Source organism: Heptranchias perlo, chromosome 11, assembly GCF_035084215.1.
Source record: "Heptranchias perlo isolate sHepPer1 chromosome 11, sHepPer1.hap1, whole genome shotgun sequence".
NCBI classification, from domain to species: domain Eukaryota; kingdom Metazoa; phylum Chordata; class Chondrichthyes; order Hexanchiformes; family Hexanchidae; genus Heptranchias; species Heptranchias perlo.
The window spans coordinates 2,123,682-2,139,864 of record NC_090335.1 but is presented as its reverse complement, the minus strand read 5'-3'; the positions used below and the strand labels follow the sequence as shown (position 1 = coordinate 2,139,864).

Sequence of the window (16,183 nt, the reverse complement as noted above, 5' to 3'; positions counted from 1 at the left end):
AATATTAAAATAATTCATGACACAGTGAGAGTTCTTTAGGTTATTGTTCATTACAGTCTAGCCATGTTCTTTCCCTGTAACAAGAAGGTTTACACAAGAGTGGACATGATTCCGGTAACTATAAGTGTGAACAGGTGATTGTGTTTTTGAATCCACGACAGTGCAATTGCAAGTTACACATAGTAGGATAGATACTCTGATTGGCTATGACAAATAAATGAACGTTAAGATGGCATAATCAATCAGTAATGTGGGCGGATATTGATAATATAGGATTTTCACCCATTTAATGTTCGATTTCATTTTCCATCTCAGTTTTCAAGTGCTCACCAACCACCCAATTGCAATATTTAAATGAGACCCTGATGATATAGAATCATAGAAGTTACAACATGGAAACAGGCCCTTCGGCCCAACATGTCCATGTCGCCCAGTTTATACCACTAAGCTAGTCCCAATTGCCTGCACTTGGCCCATATCCCTCTATACCCATCTTACCCATGTAACTGTCCAAATGCTTTTTAAAAGACAAAATTGTACCCGCCTCTACTACTGCCTCTGGCAGCTCGTTCCAGACACTCACCACCCTTTGAGTGAAAAAATTGCCCCTCTGGACCCTCTTGTATCTCTCCCCTCTCACCTTAAATCTATGCCCCCTCGTTATAGACTCCCCTACCTTTGGGAAAAGATTTTGACTATCTACCTTATCTATGCCCCTCATTATTTTATAGACTTCTATAAGATCACCCCTAAACCTCCTACTCTCCAGGGAAAAAAGTCCCAGTCTATCTAACCTCTCCCTGTAAGTCAAACCATCAAGTCCCGGTACGAATGCTAGTAAATCTTTTCTGCACTCTTTCTAGTTTAATAATATCCTTTCTATAATAGGGTGACCAGAACTGTACACAGTATTCCAAGTGTGGCCTTACTAATGTCTTGTACAACTTCAACAAGAAATCCCAACTCCTGCATTCAATGTTCTGACCAATGAAACCAAGCATGCCGAATGTCTTCTTCACCACCCTATCCACCTGTGACTCCACTTTCAAGGAGCTATGAACCTGTACTCCTAGATCTCTTTGTTCTATAACTCTCCCCAACGCCCTACCATTAACGGAGTAGGTCCTGGTCCGATTCGATCTACCAAAATGCATCACCTCACATTTATCTAAATTAAACTCCATCTGCCATTCATCGGCCCACTGGCCCAATTTATCAAGATCCCGTTGCAATCCTAGATAACCTTCTTCACTGTCCACAGTGCCACCAATCTTGGTGTCATCTGCAAACTTACTAACCATGCCTCCTAAATTCTCATCCAAATCATTAATATAAATAACAAATAACAGCGGACCCAGCACCGATCCCTGAGGCACACCGCTGGTCACAGGCCTCCAGTTTGAAAAACAACCCTCTACAACCACCCTCTGTCTTCTGTCGTCAAGCCAATGTTGTATCCAATTAGCTACCTCACCTTGGATCCCGTGAGATTTAACCTTATGTAACAACCTACCATGCGGTACCTTGTCAAAGGCTTTGCTGAAGTCCATGTAGACCACGTCTACTGCACAGCCCTCATCTATCTTCTTGGTTACCCCTTCAAAAAACTCAATCAAATTCGTGAGACATGATTTTCCTCTCACAATACCATGCTGACTGTTCCTAATTAGTCCCTGCCTCTCCAAATGCCTGTAGATCCTGTCCCTCAGAATACCCTCTAACAACTTACCCACTACAGATGTCAGGCTCACTGGTCTGTAGTTCCCAGGCTTTTCCCTGCCGCCCTTCTTAAACAAAGGCACAACATTTGCTACCCTCCAATCTTCAGGCACCTCACCTGTAGCTGTCGATGATTCAAATATCTATATAATTTAGATATCCATGGAATTTCCTGGAGTTGACCAGAAAAACGATGAGTTATAAATCTACAAATAAAAGAGGCATCCAGTGTTGCTGGGGGCTGTGTTGTCTGTGGATTTGCTTTTAAAGAGTCCTCAAGGCACACTTGTATTTAGAGATTATTTTCCAGGTTTTTTTGTTAATTTTTGCTCCTTTTTTTCATGTCAGGACTTTATTTTCGAGAAGCTTTTTTGCCAAGTATTTTGGCACATCCACCATATTGGCACAATAGGTTACCCCGTGGGAATCAACTTTACTTCTGTTTTTGGAGGAAGAATAGGAGGAGAAACACAGCAATGGCAGGTCGGTCAGACTGGACCAGAGGTGGACTGGTCCCACCCTTAGATCAGAGTGGACTGGTCCCACCCTTAGATCAGAGTGGACTGGTCCCACCCCCCAGACCAGAGGTGGACTGGTCCCACCCCCCAGACCAGAGGTGGACTGGTCCCACCCCCCAGACCAGAGGTGGACTGGTCCCACCCCCCCCCCCCGACCGGAGGTGGAGTGGTCCCAACCCCCCCTCCCCACCCCACCCCGACCGGAGGTGGACTGGTCTCACACCCCCCCCACAACCGGAGGTGGACTGGTCCTACAACCCCCCCCCCACGACCAGAGGTGGACTGGTCCCACCATCCCCCACGACCAGAGGTGGACTGATCTCTCCCCCCCCCCCCCCCCCCGACCGGAGGTGGAGTGGTCCCAACCCCCCCCCCCCACCACCCCGACCGGAGGTGGACTGGTCCCACCCCCCCCCCCCCCCCCCCCCCGACCAGAGGTGGACTGGTCCCACCCCCCCCCCCCCCGACCGTAGGTGGACTGGTCCCACCCTCAGTTCCCAAATACCCACATTTACAGGCGGACCACACTAACTTGGATTTGTCAGAAGAACTGGTGAAGTTCCAAAATATCAGGCAGGCAGTAACAAAATTGTGCCACCTGCTGCCAAGACACCTCCCACTGTCAGGAACCCGAGGATGACACTGCCAATGGCAGCAACAGTCACCTGTGCCCTCAAACTCTCCACCTTCATCCTCTTTTCAGGCAGGCTGCAATGCTGTCCTATGGAGAGAATGTCCTGGATCAGCAAACAGGGTCATCACTCCTCAGGGTCATCTGACACATCACTTTACCAGCCATCAAACAGGGACCTAGAATGCTGTGCAGCTCCATTCCTCACTTTCCTGCCTTTGCATTTTTCGTGTCAGCCAATATTGTCATCCAGATAATTTTTACAAAGCATGAAATATACGTCAAAAGATATTCAAAATATTTCTAAAGACTGCTAACATTTCTCTCCCATTCGCAGCCACTGACCATTAAATGACTACACCCCTTGAATTTTACCCATCATCCTATGTCAGCAGCTTTGGGCAGGCTACTTACACATGATTTCCCATCCCCTTAACACCAAGTCGCTCACACCAGGCCCAGTAAGATCCAACAGCTCGGCCACACAATTGAAATGAAGCTTAATCAACAAAATCAGGCGGGGTCATTAAAGGAACGTTCAGATTTAGTGCTCGTGACATTCTACCCAACTGATGCCTGATTGGAGGCCCAATGGGCCAGTGTGTGGGAAAAACCTCAGTTTGATGGGCTGAAGGGGTTTCTCTTCCTATATTTTCTCATGTTCTTACCTCCTGCTATTTTTTCCAATGAACTGTCAGATTTGCACACAATTGTTTTGCATTTTATTGGTCTTTTGTCATAACTAATTGGCTTCTAAAATTTGTTAATGGTTTTGAAAGTTAAAATTCTAAATTGGGGAAAGGCCAATTTTGATAGTATTAGACAGGAACTTTCAGAAGTTGATTGGGAGAGTCTGTTGGCAGGCAAAGGGACGTCTGGTAAGTGGGAGGCTTTCAAAAGTGTGTTAACCAGGGTTCAGGGTAAGCACATTCCTTATAAAGTGAAGGGCAAGGCTGGTAGAAGTAGGGAACCTTGGATGACTCGGGAGATTGAGGCACTAGTCAAAAAGAAGAAGGAGGCATATGACATGCATAGGCAGCTGGGATCAAGTGGATCCCTTGAAGAGTATAGAGATTGCCGGAGTAGAGTTAAGAGAGAAATCAGGAGGGCAAAAAGGGGATATGAGATTGCTTTGGCAGATCAGGCAAAGGAGAATCCAAAGAGCTTCTACAAATACATAAAGGGCAAAAGAGTAACTAGGGAGAGAGTAGGGCCTCTTAAGGATCAACAAGGTCATCTATGTGCGGAACCACAAGAAATGGGTGAGATCCTGAATGAATATTTCACATCGGTATTTACGGTTGAGAAAGGCATGGATGTTAGGGAACTTGGGGAAATAAATAGTGATGTCTTGAGGAGTGTACATATTACAGAGAGGGAGGTGCTGGAAGTCTTAACGCGCATTAAGGTAGATAAATCTCCGGGACCTGATGAAATGTATCCCAGGACGTTATGGGAGGTTAGGGAGGAAATTGCGGGTCCCCTAGCAGAGATATTTGAATCATCCACCGCTACAGGTGAGGTGCCTGAAGATTGGAGGGTAGCAAATGTTGTGCCTTTGTTTAAGAAGGGCGGCAGGGAAAAGCCTGGGAACTACAGACCAGTGAGCCTGACATCTGTAGTGGGTAAGTTGTTAGAGGGTATTCTGAGGGACAGGATCTACAGGCATTTGGAGAGGCAGGGACTAATTAGGAACAGTCAGCATGGTTTTGTGAGAGGAAAATCATGTCTCACGAATTTGATTGAGTTTTTTGAAGGGGTAACCAAGAAGATAGATGAGGGCTGTGCAGTAGACGTGGTCTACATGGACTTTAGCAAAGCCTTTGACAAGGTACCGCATGGTAGGTTGTTACACAAGGTTAAATCTCACGGGATCCAAGGTGAGGTAGCCAATTGGATACAAAATTGGCTTGACGACAGAAGACAGAGGGTGGTTGTGGAGGGTTGTTTTTCAAACTGGATGCCTGTGTCCAGCGGTGTGCCTCAGGGATCGGTGCTGGGTCCGCTGTTATTTGTTATTTATATTAATGATTTGGATGAGAATTTAGGAGGCATGGTTAGTAAGTTTGCAGATGACACCAAGATTGGTGGCATTGTGGACAGTGAAGAAGGTTATCTGGGATTGCAACGGGATCTTGATCAATTGGGCCAGTGGGCCGATGAATGGCAGATGGAGTTTAATTTAGATAAATGTGAGGTGATGCATTTTGGTAGATCGAATCGGGCCAGGACCTACTCCGTTAATGGTAGGGCGTTGGGGAGAGTTATAGAACAAAGAGATCTAGGAGTACAGGTTCATAGCTCCTTGAAAGTGGAGTCACAGGTGGATAGGGTGGTGAAGAAGGCATTCGGCATGCTTGGTTTCATTGGTCAGAACATTGAATGCAGGAGTTGGGGTGTCTTGTTGAAGTTGTACAGGGCATTGGTGAGGCCACACTTGGAATACTGTGTACAGTTCTGGTCACCCTATTATAGAAAGGATATTATTAAACTAGAAAGAGTGCAGAAAAGATTTACTAGGATGCTACCGGGACTTGATGGTTTGACTTACAGGGAGAGGTTAGAAAGACTGGGACTTTTTTCCCTGGAGAGTAGGAGGTTAAGGGGTGATCTTATAGAAGTCTATAAAATAATGAGGGGCATAGATAAGGTCGATAGTCAAAATCTTTTCCCAAAGGTAGGGGAGTCTATAACGAGGGGGCACAGATTTAAGGTGAGAGGGGAGAGATACAAAAGGGTCCAGAGGGGCAATTTTTTCACTCAAAGGGTGGTGAGTGTCTGGAACGAGCTGCCAGAGGCAGTAGTAGAGGCGGGTACAATTTTGTCTTTTAAAAAGCATTTGGACAGTTACATGGGTAAGATGGGTATAGAGGGATATGGGCCAAGTGCAGGCAATTGGGACTAGCTTAGTGGTATAAACTGGGCGACATGGACATGTTGGGCCGAAGGGCCTGTTTCCATGTTGTAACTTCTATGATTCTATGATTCTATAAGTACTTATCCAGTTCCCTTTTGAAGGCCATGATTGAATCTGCCTCCACCACCCCCTCGGGCAGTGCATTCCAGATCATAACCACTCGCTGGGTAAAAAAGTTTTTCCTCATGTCACCTTTGGTTCTTTTGCCAATCACCTTAAATCTATGTCCTCTGGTTCTTGACCATTCCACCAATGGGAACAGTTTCTCTCTATCTACTCTGTCTAGATCCTTCACTTTTTTTTATTAGTTCATGGGATGTGGGCGTCGCTGGCGATGCCGGCATTTATTGCCCATCCCTAATTGCCCTTGAGAGGATGGTGGTGAGCCGCCTTCTTGAACCACTGCAGTCTGTGTGGTGAAGGTTCTCCCACAGTGCTGTTAGGAATGGAGTTCCAGGATTTTGACCCAGTGACGATGAAGGAACGGCGATATATTTCCAAGTCGGGATGGTGTGTGACTTGGAGGGGAACGTGCAGGTGGTGTTGTTGTCATGTGCCTCCTGCCCTTGTCCTTCTAGGTGGTAGAGGTCGCGGGTTTGGGAGGTGCTGTCGAAGAAGCCTTGGCGAGTTGCTGCAGTGCATCCTGTGGATGGTACACACTGCAGCCACAGTGCGCCGGTGGTGAAGGGAGTGAATGTTTAGGGTGGTGGATGGGGTGCCAATCAAGCGGGCTGCTTGGTCCTCGATGGTGTCAAGCTTCTTGAGTGTTGTTGGAGCTGCACTCATCCAGGCAAGTGGAGAGTATTCCATCACACTCCTGACTTGTGCCTTGTAGATGGTAGAAAGGCTTTGTGGAGTCAGGAGGTGAGTCACTCGTCGCAGTATACCCCTCGTCTGACCTGCTCTTGTAGCCACAGTATTTATGTGGCTGGTCCAGTCAAGTTTCTGGTCAATGGTGACCCCCAGGATGTTGATGGTGGGGGATTCGGCGATGGTAATGTCGTTGAATGTCAAGGAGAGGTGGTTAGATTCTCTCTTGTTGGAGATGGTCATTGCCTGGCACTTGTCTGGCACGAATGTTACTTGCCACTTATCAGCCCAACCCTGGATGTTGTCCAGGTCTTGCTGCATTCGGGCATGCACAGATTCATTATCTGAGAGAAACTATTTCCGCTGGTTGGGGATTTTAGGAGTAGGGGCACAGTCTAAAAATTAGAGCCAGACCTTTCAGGAGCGAGATTAGAAAACATTTCTACGCACAAAAGGTGGTAGAAGTTTGGAACTCTCTTCTGCAAACGGCAATTGATACTAGCTCAATTGCTAAATTTAAATCTGAGATAGATAGTTTTTTGGCAACCAAAGGTATTAAGGGATATGGGCCAAAGGCAGGTATATGGAGTTAGATCACAGATCAGCCATGATCTTATCAAATGGCGGAGCAGGCACGAGGGGCTGAATGGCCTACTCCTGTTCCTATGTTCCTATTTTCCTATGAGGGGTTGCGAATGGAATTGAACACTGTGCAATCATCAGCGAAATCCCCATTTCTGACCTTATGATGGAGGGAAGGTCATTGATGAAGTAGCTGAAGATGGTTGGGCCGAGGACACTGCCCTGAGGAACTCCTGCAGCGATGTCCTGGGGCTGAGATGATTGGCCTCCAACAACCACTACCATCTTCCTTTGTGCTAGGTATGACTCCAGCCACTGGAGAGTTTTCCCCCTGATTACCATTGACTAAATTTTACTAGGGCTCCTTGGTGCCACACTCGGTCAAACGCTGCCTTGATGTCAAGGGCAGTCACTCTCACCTCAACTCTGGAATTCAGCTCTTTTGTCCATGTTTGGACCAAGGCTGTAATGAGGTCTGTAGCCGAGTGGTCCTGGCGGAACCCAAACTGAGCATCGGTGAGCAGGTTATTGGTGAGTAAGTGCCGCTTGATAGCACTGTCGACGACAGCTTCCATCACTTTGCTGATGATTGAGAGTCGACTGATGGGGCAGTAATTGGCCGTATTGGATTTGTCCTGCTTTTTGTGGACAGGACATACCTGGGCAATTTTCCACATTGTCGGGTATTTTGAATACCTCCATCAAATCTCCTCGCAACCGTCTCTGTTCCAAGGAGAACAACCCCGGCTTCTCCCGTCTATCCACATAACTAAAATCCCTCATCCCTGGAATCATTCTCGTAAATCTGGGAAGAGGTCTCGCTCCTGTACATGCTTTACTTTATAACCAGCTCTTTGCAGTTTTCCAAGAGCACTTCAAGTTGATCCGTCCTTTGATCTTTCCTCCTTCTGGGCTAAACCTTGGGCTGTGTCCTACAGTGGTACACTGCTAGTCATGGGTTCAAACCCATCTCCCAGTAAATACAACTTAAGAAGGTCTCAGCTATCACTTAAGCAGCGAAGTAACACCTTACACTATAGACAGCAGATTGAGAATTCCCAGTAGGTTTTGAAAAGACAATTATTTTGCTGACAATAGCTGATGTCATGAAACAAACACAGCTCCTCCTGCACAAGCATCCTCTGATAATACCCACCATGCAAAAACATTGCTATACATCTACATCTCATTAATTCAGTGATTGAACATTTCATATAGCAAGATTATAGGTGACGTGTTGTCACCTTCTAAATCTGTGCCAATATTTCCTGCAACTACATGTTTGAATCCCTCCAATCAAGTTTCTGCCCCTGCCATATCTCTAAAACGGCATTTGTCACGCTGCTTGTCCCACATCCAGTATTGGACGAGCAGAAATTTCCTCCAGTTAAATATTGGGAAGACCAAAGCCATTGTCTTTGGTCCCCGCCACAAACTCCGTTCCCTAGACACCGACTCCATCCCCCTCCCTGGTCACTGTCTGAGGCTGAACCAGACCGTTCACAACCGTGGTGTCCTATTTGATCCTGAGATGAGCTTCTGACCCCATATCCTCTCTATCACCAAGACCGCCTACTTCCACCTCCGTAACATCATCCGTCTCCGCCCCGCCTCAGCCCATCTGCTAATGAAACCCTCATCCATGCTTTTGTCACCTCCAGACTCAACTTTCCAATGCTCTCCTGGCTGGCCTCATATCCTCCACCCTCCATAAACTTAAGCTCATCCAAAACACTGCTGCTTACAACAAGTCCTGCTTGCCCATCACCCCTGTGCTCTACATTGGTTCCTGGTCCACCAATGCCTCAAATTTAAAAATCTCATCCTCATTTTCAAATCCCTCCATGGCCTCGCCCCTCCCTATCTCTGTAACCTTCGCCAGCCCTACAACCTTCCGAGATCTCCATGTTCCTCCAACTCTGGCCTTTTACACATCCCCCACTCTCTTCGCTCCACCATTGGCGGCCGTGCCTTCAGCCGTCTGGACCGAAGCTCTGGAATTCCCTCCCTAAACCTCTCTGCTTCTCCACCTCTCTCCTTCTATAAGATCCTCCTTAAAACCTACCTCTGACTAGGCTTCTAGTCACCCCATCTAATATCTCCTTCTTTGGCTCAGTGTGAATTCTCTCTGTCTGATTACGTTTCTGTGAAGCTCATTGGGCTGTTTTCCTACTTTAAAGGCGCTATATAAATGCAAGTTGTTGCAGTTGTTATAATTTCTGCAAAGTAAGGTTACATCCTAGACAAAGCAAACATCTATGTGTGGGAACCAATTCATGATACTATTCATTGCCATGTTCAGCATATCGATTGTCAGAATAGGAACTATCTGGACAGGAGCCACTCAAATCTTTCGTTATAGATACTTCACATGGAGTCTAACTCTTGCAAGAAGAATGAGATATCGCCATAGGCAACCACATGCTGCCATTAAGCAGTGAGGCTTATTTAAGTGGAAGATATATATGATATATGTACCTCTTTATAAAATTATGAAGTTCACTCAAATAAACACTTGGTTTATAATATATTTTTCTCTGTCATGCAGTGATATGCTTAAATTGGGGAAGTCTAAATCATGGACCAGAGCGCTTGAGAAAGTAACTGGAGAAACCAGAATGAATGCCTCACCTCTGCTGCACTATTTTAAACCCTTGTATGACTGGCTGAAGATAAATAATGCGGCGAATGGGAGGATGGTTGGTTGGGACACCAAATGGAGCCCGTGTAAGTAAAGTGTCGGTGAATACAACCGTCTCTGTGATAATTCCTCACTGCTCACTCCTGATTTTGTTCACTTTGTTAACGCAATGGATGTGAGCAATCTGAGGAAATGGTGATCTGTAAAGGACGTAAGTCTTTCCCAAGAATTTTGCTGCCTTCTTCAGATGAACCTGAAGGGGAGAAAATTGCAGGGGTATGGGGAAAGAGCAGACACGATGGGCCGAATAGTCTCCTTCTGTGTTCTATGATTCTATGATTCTATGTTAGGGAAGCACCTGGAGAGGGGTCTCCAGGGGCACTCAGGGGGCCTCAGGGGGCTGTGCATCCTCCTGATGGTGATCAGGTGCCAGATTTCCTGCAGTGATGCCCACCTGCCCCTTGCTGAGTAGGAGCTTTCCCACTGAATCCACAAACTCCAGTGGGAGGACATCTGACCAGCTTCCCATCTCCCACGCTCCCACCCCTCACCCACCCCTCACTCACCCCTCACCCACCCCTCACACACCCACTCACCCACCCACCCACCCCTCACCCACCCCTCACTCACCCACCCCTCACTCACCCACTCAACCCTCACTCACCCACCCACTCACCCCTCACCCACCCCTCACCCACCCCTCACCCACCCACTCACCCACTCACTCACTCACCCCTCACCCACCCCTCACCCACCCCTCACTCATCCCTCAACCACCCACTCACTCACCCCTCACCCACCCCTCACCCACCCCTCACTCATCCCTCACCCACCCACTCACCCCTCACTCACCCACCCCTCCCTCACCCCTCCCTCACCCACCCACCCCTCACTCACCCACCCACCCCTCACTCACCCCTCACCCCTCACTCACCCACCCACCCCTCACTCACCCCTCACCCCTCACTCACCCACCCACCCCTCACTCACCCACCCCTCACTCACCCACCCCTCACTCACCCACCCCTCACACACTCATCCCCCATCCACCCCTCCCATCGCCCACCCATCCCCCACCCACCCCTTCCCATCTCCCACACTCCCACCCCTCACTCTCTCACTCATGCCCCACCCACCCTTCACCCAGCATCTCTTACTCACTCACTCACCATTCACTCGCTCATCCCACACCCACCCCTCACCCACCTTTCACTCACCCCTCACTCTCTCACTCCTCACGCACTCACCCCTCACCCACCCGTCACTCAACCCTCACCCACTCAACCCTCACCCACTCAACCCTCACCCACTCAACCCTCAATCATCCACCCCTCACTCACTCACTCACCCCGAGTAATTTCCCCACAACAGACATTAGACTAATAGGCTGACAATTTCCTACCTCTCTGAAATAAAACTTTGGACGTTTTGCCTGTTTGGATTAAACTGGGTCAGGAGATAAACACGCTGGGTTGAGTCCACAATAAAATAAATTGTACAATGTTTGTTGGAAGGAACTGGTTTGACAGGCTCAATGTCCTTTCTCATTCATACTTTCTTATTCAGAGGAAGCCTTTACCTCTGGAAATGTTCACATAATAACATAAGAACAGAAGAAATAGGAGCAGGAGTAGGCCATTCGGCCCCTTGAGCCTGCTCCACCATTCAATCAGATCATGGCTGATCTTCTACCTTAACTCCACTTTCCCGCCCGATCCACATGTCCCTTGATTCCCCCAGAGTCCAAAAATCTATCGATCTCAGCCATGAATTTACTCAATGACTGAGCAGCCAGAGCCCTCTGGGGCAGAGATTTCAGAGGATTCACAACCCTCTGAGTGAAGAAATTTTTCCTCATCTTGGTCCTAAATGTCCGACCCCTTATCCTACGACTATGCCCCCTAGTTCTAAACTCTCCAGCCAGGGGAAACAATCTCTCAGCATCTACCCTGTCGAGCCCCCTCAGAATCTTATATGTTTCAATGAGATCACCTCTCAGTCTTCAAAACTCCGGAGAGGTATACAGTCATGAGGGAGTGGCCCTGGGAGTCCTCAACATTGACTCTGGACCCTATCAAATCTCATGGCATCAGTTCAAACATGGGCAAGGAAACCTCCTGCTGATTACCACCTACCGTCCTCCCTCAGCTGATGAATCAGTCCTCCTCCATGTTGAGCACCACTTGGAGGAAGCATTGAGAGCAGCAAGGGCACAGAATGTACTCTTCGATGTCCATCACCAAGAGTGGCTTGGTAGCACCACTACTGACCGAGCTGGCTGACACTGAAAGACATAGCTGCCAGATTGGGCCTGCGGCAGATGGTGAGCGAACCAACACGAGGGAAAAACTTACTTGACCTCATCCTCGTTAATCTACCTATCTCAGATGCATCTGTCCATGACAGTATTGGTAAGAGTGACCACCGCACAGTCCTTGTGGAGGCAAAGTCCCATCTTCACACTGAGGACACCATCCAACGTGTTGTGTGGCACTACCACCGTGCTAAATGGGATAGATTCAGAACAGATCCAGCAGCTCAAAACTGGGCATCCATGAGGGCTGTGGGCCATCAGCAGCAGCAGAATTGTATTCCAGCACAATCTGTAACCTCATGGCCCGGCATATTCTTCACTCCACCATTACCAACAAGCCAGGGGATCAACCCTGGTTCAATGAGGAGTGTAGAAGAGCATGCCAGGAGCAGCACCAGGCGTACCTAAAAATGAGGTGCCACCCTGGTGAAGCTACATCACAGGACTACAAGCATGCTAAACAGCGGAAGCAACATACAAAAGACAGAGCTAAGCGATTCTACAACCAACAGATCAGATCAAAGCTCTGCAGTCCTGCCACATCCAGTCGTGAATGGTGGTGGACAATTAAACAACTAACGGGAGGAGGAGGCTCCGTGAACATCCCCATCCTCAATGATGGCGGAGTCCAGCACGTGAGTGCAAGACAAGGCTGAAGCGTTTGCAACCATCTTCAGCCAGAAGTGCCGAGTGGATGGTCCATCTCGGCCTCCTCCCGATATCTCCACCATCACAGAAGCCAGTCTTCAGCCAATTCGATTCACTCCACGTGATATCAAGAAACGGCTGAGTGCACTGGATACAGCAAAGGCTGTGGGCCCTGACAACATCCCAGCTGTAGTGCTGAAGACTTGTGCTCCAGAACTAGCTGTGCCTCCAGCCAAACAGTTCCAGTACAGCAACAACACTGGCATCCACCCGACAATGTGGAAAATTGCCCAGGTATGTCCTGTCCACAAAAAGCAGGACAAATCCAAACCGGCCAATTACCGCCCCATCAGTCTACTCTCAATCATCAGCAAAGTGATGGAAGGTGTCGTCGACAGTGCTATCAAGTGGCACTTACTCACCAATAACCTGCTCATCGATGCTCAGTTTGGGTTCCGCCAGAACCACTCGGCTCCAGACCTCATTACAGCCTTGGTCCAAACATGGACAAAAGAGCCGAATTCCAGAGGTGAGGTGAGAGTGACTGCCCTTGACATCAAGGCAGCATTTGACCGGGTGTGGCAGCATGGAGCCCTAGTAAAATTGAAGTCAATGGGAATCAGGGGGAAAACTCTCCAGTGGCTGGAGTCATACCTAGCACAAAGGAAGATGGTAGTGGTTGTTGAAGGCCAATCATCTCAGCCCCAGGACATTGCTGCAGGAGTTCCTCAGGGCAGTGTCCTAGGCCCAACCATCTTCAGCTGCTTCATCAATGACCTTCCCTCCATCATAAGGTCAGAAATGGGGATGTTCGCTGATGATTGCACAGTGTTCAGTTCCATTCGCAAACCCTCAGATAACGAAGCAGTCCGTGCCCACATGCAGCAAGACCTGGACAACATCCAGGGTTGGGCTGATAAGTGGCAAGTAACATTCGCACCAGACGAGTGCCAGGCAATGACCATCTCCAACAAGAGAGAGTCTAACCACCTCCCCTTGACATTCAACGGCATTACCATCGCCGAATCACCCACCATCAACATCCTGGGGTCACCATTGACCAGAAACTTAACTGGACCAGCCATATAAATACTGTGGCTACAAGAGCAGGTCAGAGGCTGGGTATTCTGCGGCGAGTGACTCACCACCTGACTCCCCAAAGCCTTTCCACCATCTACAAGGCACAAGTCAGGAGTGTGATGGAATACTCTCCACTTGCCTGGATGAGTGCAGCTCCAACAACACTCAAGAAGCTCGACACCATCCAGGACAAAGCAGCCCGCTTGATTGGCACCCCATTCACGACCCTAAACATTCACTCCCTTCACCATCGGCGCACTGTGGCTGCAGTGTGTACCATCCACAGGATGCACTGCAGCAACTCGCCAAGGCTTCTTCGCCAGCACCTCCCAAACCTGCGACCTCTACCACCTAGAAGGACAAGGGCAGGAGGCACATGAGAACAACACCACCTGCACGTTCCCCTCCAAGTCACACACCATCCCGACTTGGAAATCTATCGCCGTTCCTTCATCGTCCCTGGGTCAAAATCCTGGAACTCCCTTCCTAACAGCACTGTGGGAGAACCGTCACCACACGGACTGCAGCGGTTCAAGAAGGCGGCTCACCACCACCTTCTCAAGGGCAATTAGGGATGGGCAATAAATGCCGGCATCGCCAGCGACGCCCACATCCCTGAAGGGGCGATTTTATCCCTGCCTTCAGTGGAAACCGGGCGGGTGGGTCGTTAAATTTGGCCGGGTGACTTACCCTCCAACAGGTCGCACTGTTTCCGTTGTCTTCTATTTTAACCTGCTCTTCTCAGCGGGCACAAGGACACCTGCCCGAAGCTGGCGGGCTCCTTCATTGGGCCCTGACTGTAATTTTAACTGTGGCCTGAGTGTTGTGCTGCTGTACGTTTTCTGCCAGGTTCAGGCACGGGAAAACATCCGAGGCCGGAAGAGGCCCAAAAAATTCAATTGTCTTTACTTTCCTTCTGGGCCTGGGAGGAGCAGGAGTGCTCTCCAATGCCCCACAAGTAATCTTTAGGCCTCCCCTGCCCACCTACCCTCCAACAAGACCCTCCCAATACCCCCTCCCTGCAACTTACCTTGTTGCTGGCAACCGTTGCTCTGGTGCGAGAGGGCATCCTCCTGCCCCCCGAAATTATATTATTATATTACCAACATACGGAAATGGCGGTCAGGAAAAGACCAGCTAGTCCATCGAGGCTTCCACTCCTGCCAACTACTGCTTCCTGTCTGTCTCAGGTGGGCAGCTGTCGGTGAGACGCAGATGAGGCCCAGGAGTTAAAATTGCCCAGACTTCATGCTGCTGAGATCGAGGGTTTGACATCTGCCTCGACCCCCCACCCCACCCCACCCGATTCCCATTTCTCGCTTCCGGTTAAAATCAGGGAATTCGTCTACTACATTAACTGAAAAAGCCTTAACATTGATATCACCATCAAGAGATTAAACCAACTATTCATCTTCTCCATGTGTGTGCTCTTTTAAGACTCTATTACTGCATCTGGGTTTAACTCAATTACTTGTCAAGGAGTTAAACCCTTTCATTCATAATCCTTCACCCTCTGCTCGGAAAATACATTTTATTCAAAATTTTCAAATGTTATTTTTGGTCGCAATTTAGGAACATAGGAACAGGAGTAGGCCATTCAGCCCCTCGTGCCTGCTCCGCCATTTGATAAGATCATGGCTGATCTGTGATCTAACTCCATATACCCGCCTTTGGCCCATATCCCTTAATACCTTTGATTGCCAAAAAGCTATCTATCTCAGATTTAAATTTAGCAATTGAGCTAGTATCAATTGCTGTTTGCGGAAGAGAGTTCCAAACTTCTACAACCCTTTGTGCGTAGAAATGTTTTCTAATCTCACTCCTGAAAGGTCTGGCTCTAATTTTTAGACTGTGCTCCCTACTCCTAGAATCCCCAACCAGCGGAGATAGTTTCTCTCTATCCACCCTATCTGTTCCCCTTAATATCTTATAAACTTCGATCAGATCACCCCTTAACCTTCTAAACTCCAGAGAATACAACCCCAATTTGTGTAATCTCTCCTCGTAACTTAACCCTTGAAGTCCGGGTATCATTCTAGTAAACCTACGCTGCACTCCCTCCAAGGCCAATATGTCCTTCCGAAGGTGCGGTGCCCAGAACTGTTCACAGTACTCCAGGTGCGGTCTAACCAGGGTTTTGTATAGCTGCAGCATAACTTCTGCCCCCTTGTACTCCAGTCCTCTAGATACAAAGGGCAGCATTCCATTAGCCTTATTGATTATTTTCTGCACCTGTGCATGACACTCCCCTTTCAAAAACAATAAAATTCCTAAAACATTTTCCCCACTCGACTCCTACTGTGTCCTGGAGTTTCCTCCTTGG

General features: G+C 48.4%; 1 protein-coding gene across 2 annotated transcripts in view; it reads left to right on the top strand.

The window, feature by feature from the left end:
• ace2 (angiotensin I converting enzyme 2) overlaps positions 1-16,183 on the top strand; it is a 161,494-nt gene that overhangs the window by 94,917 nt on the left and 50,394 nt on the right. For both annotated transcript variants that reach the window (XM_067992425.1, XM_067992424.1), the window contains one exon: positions 9,726-9,904. In XM_067992425.1, the coding sequence (XP_067848526.1) occupies positions 9,726-9,904 (179 nt within the window). The remainder of the gene's footprint in view (positions 1-9,725; positions 9,905-16,183) is intronic.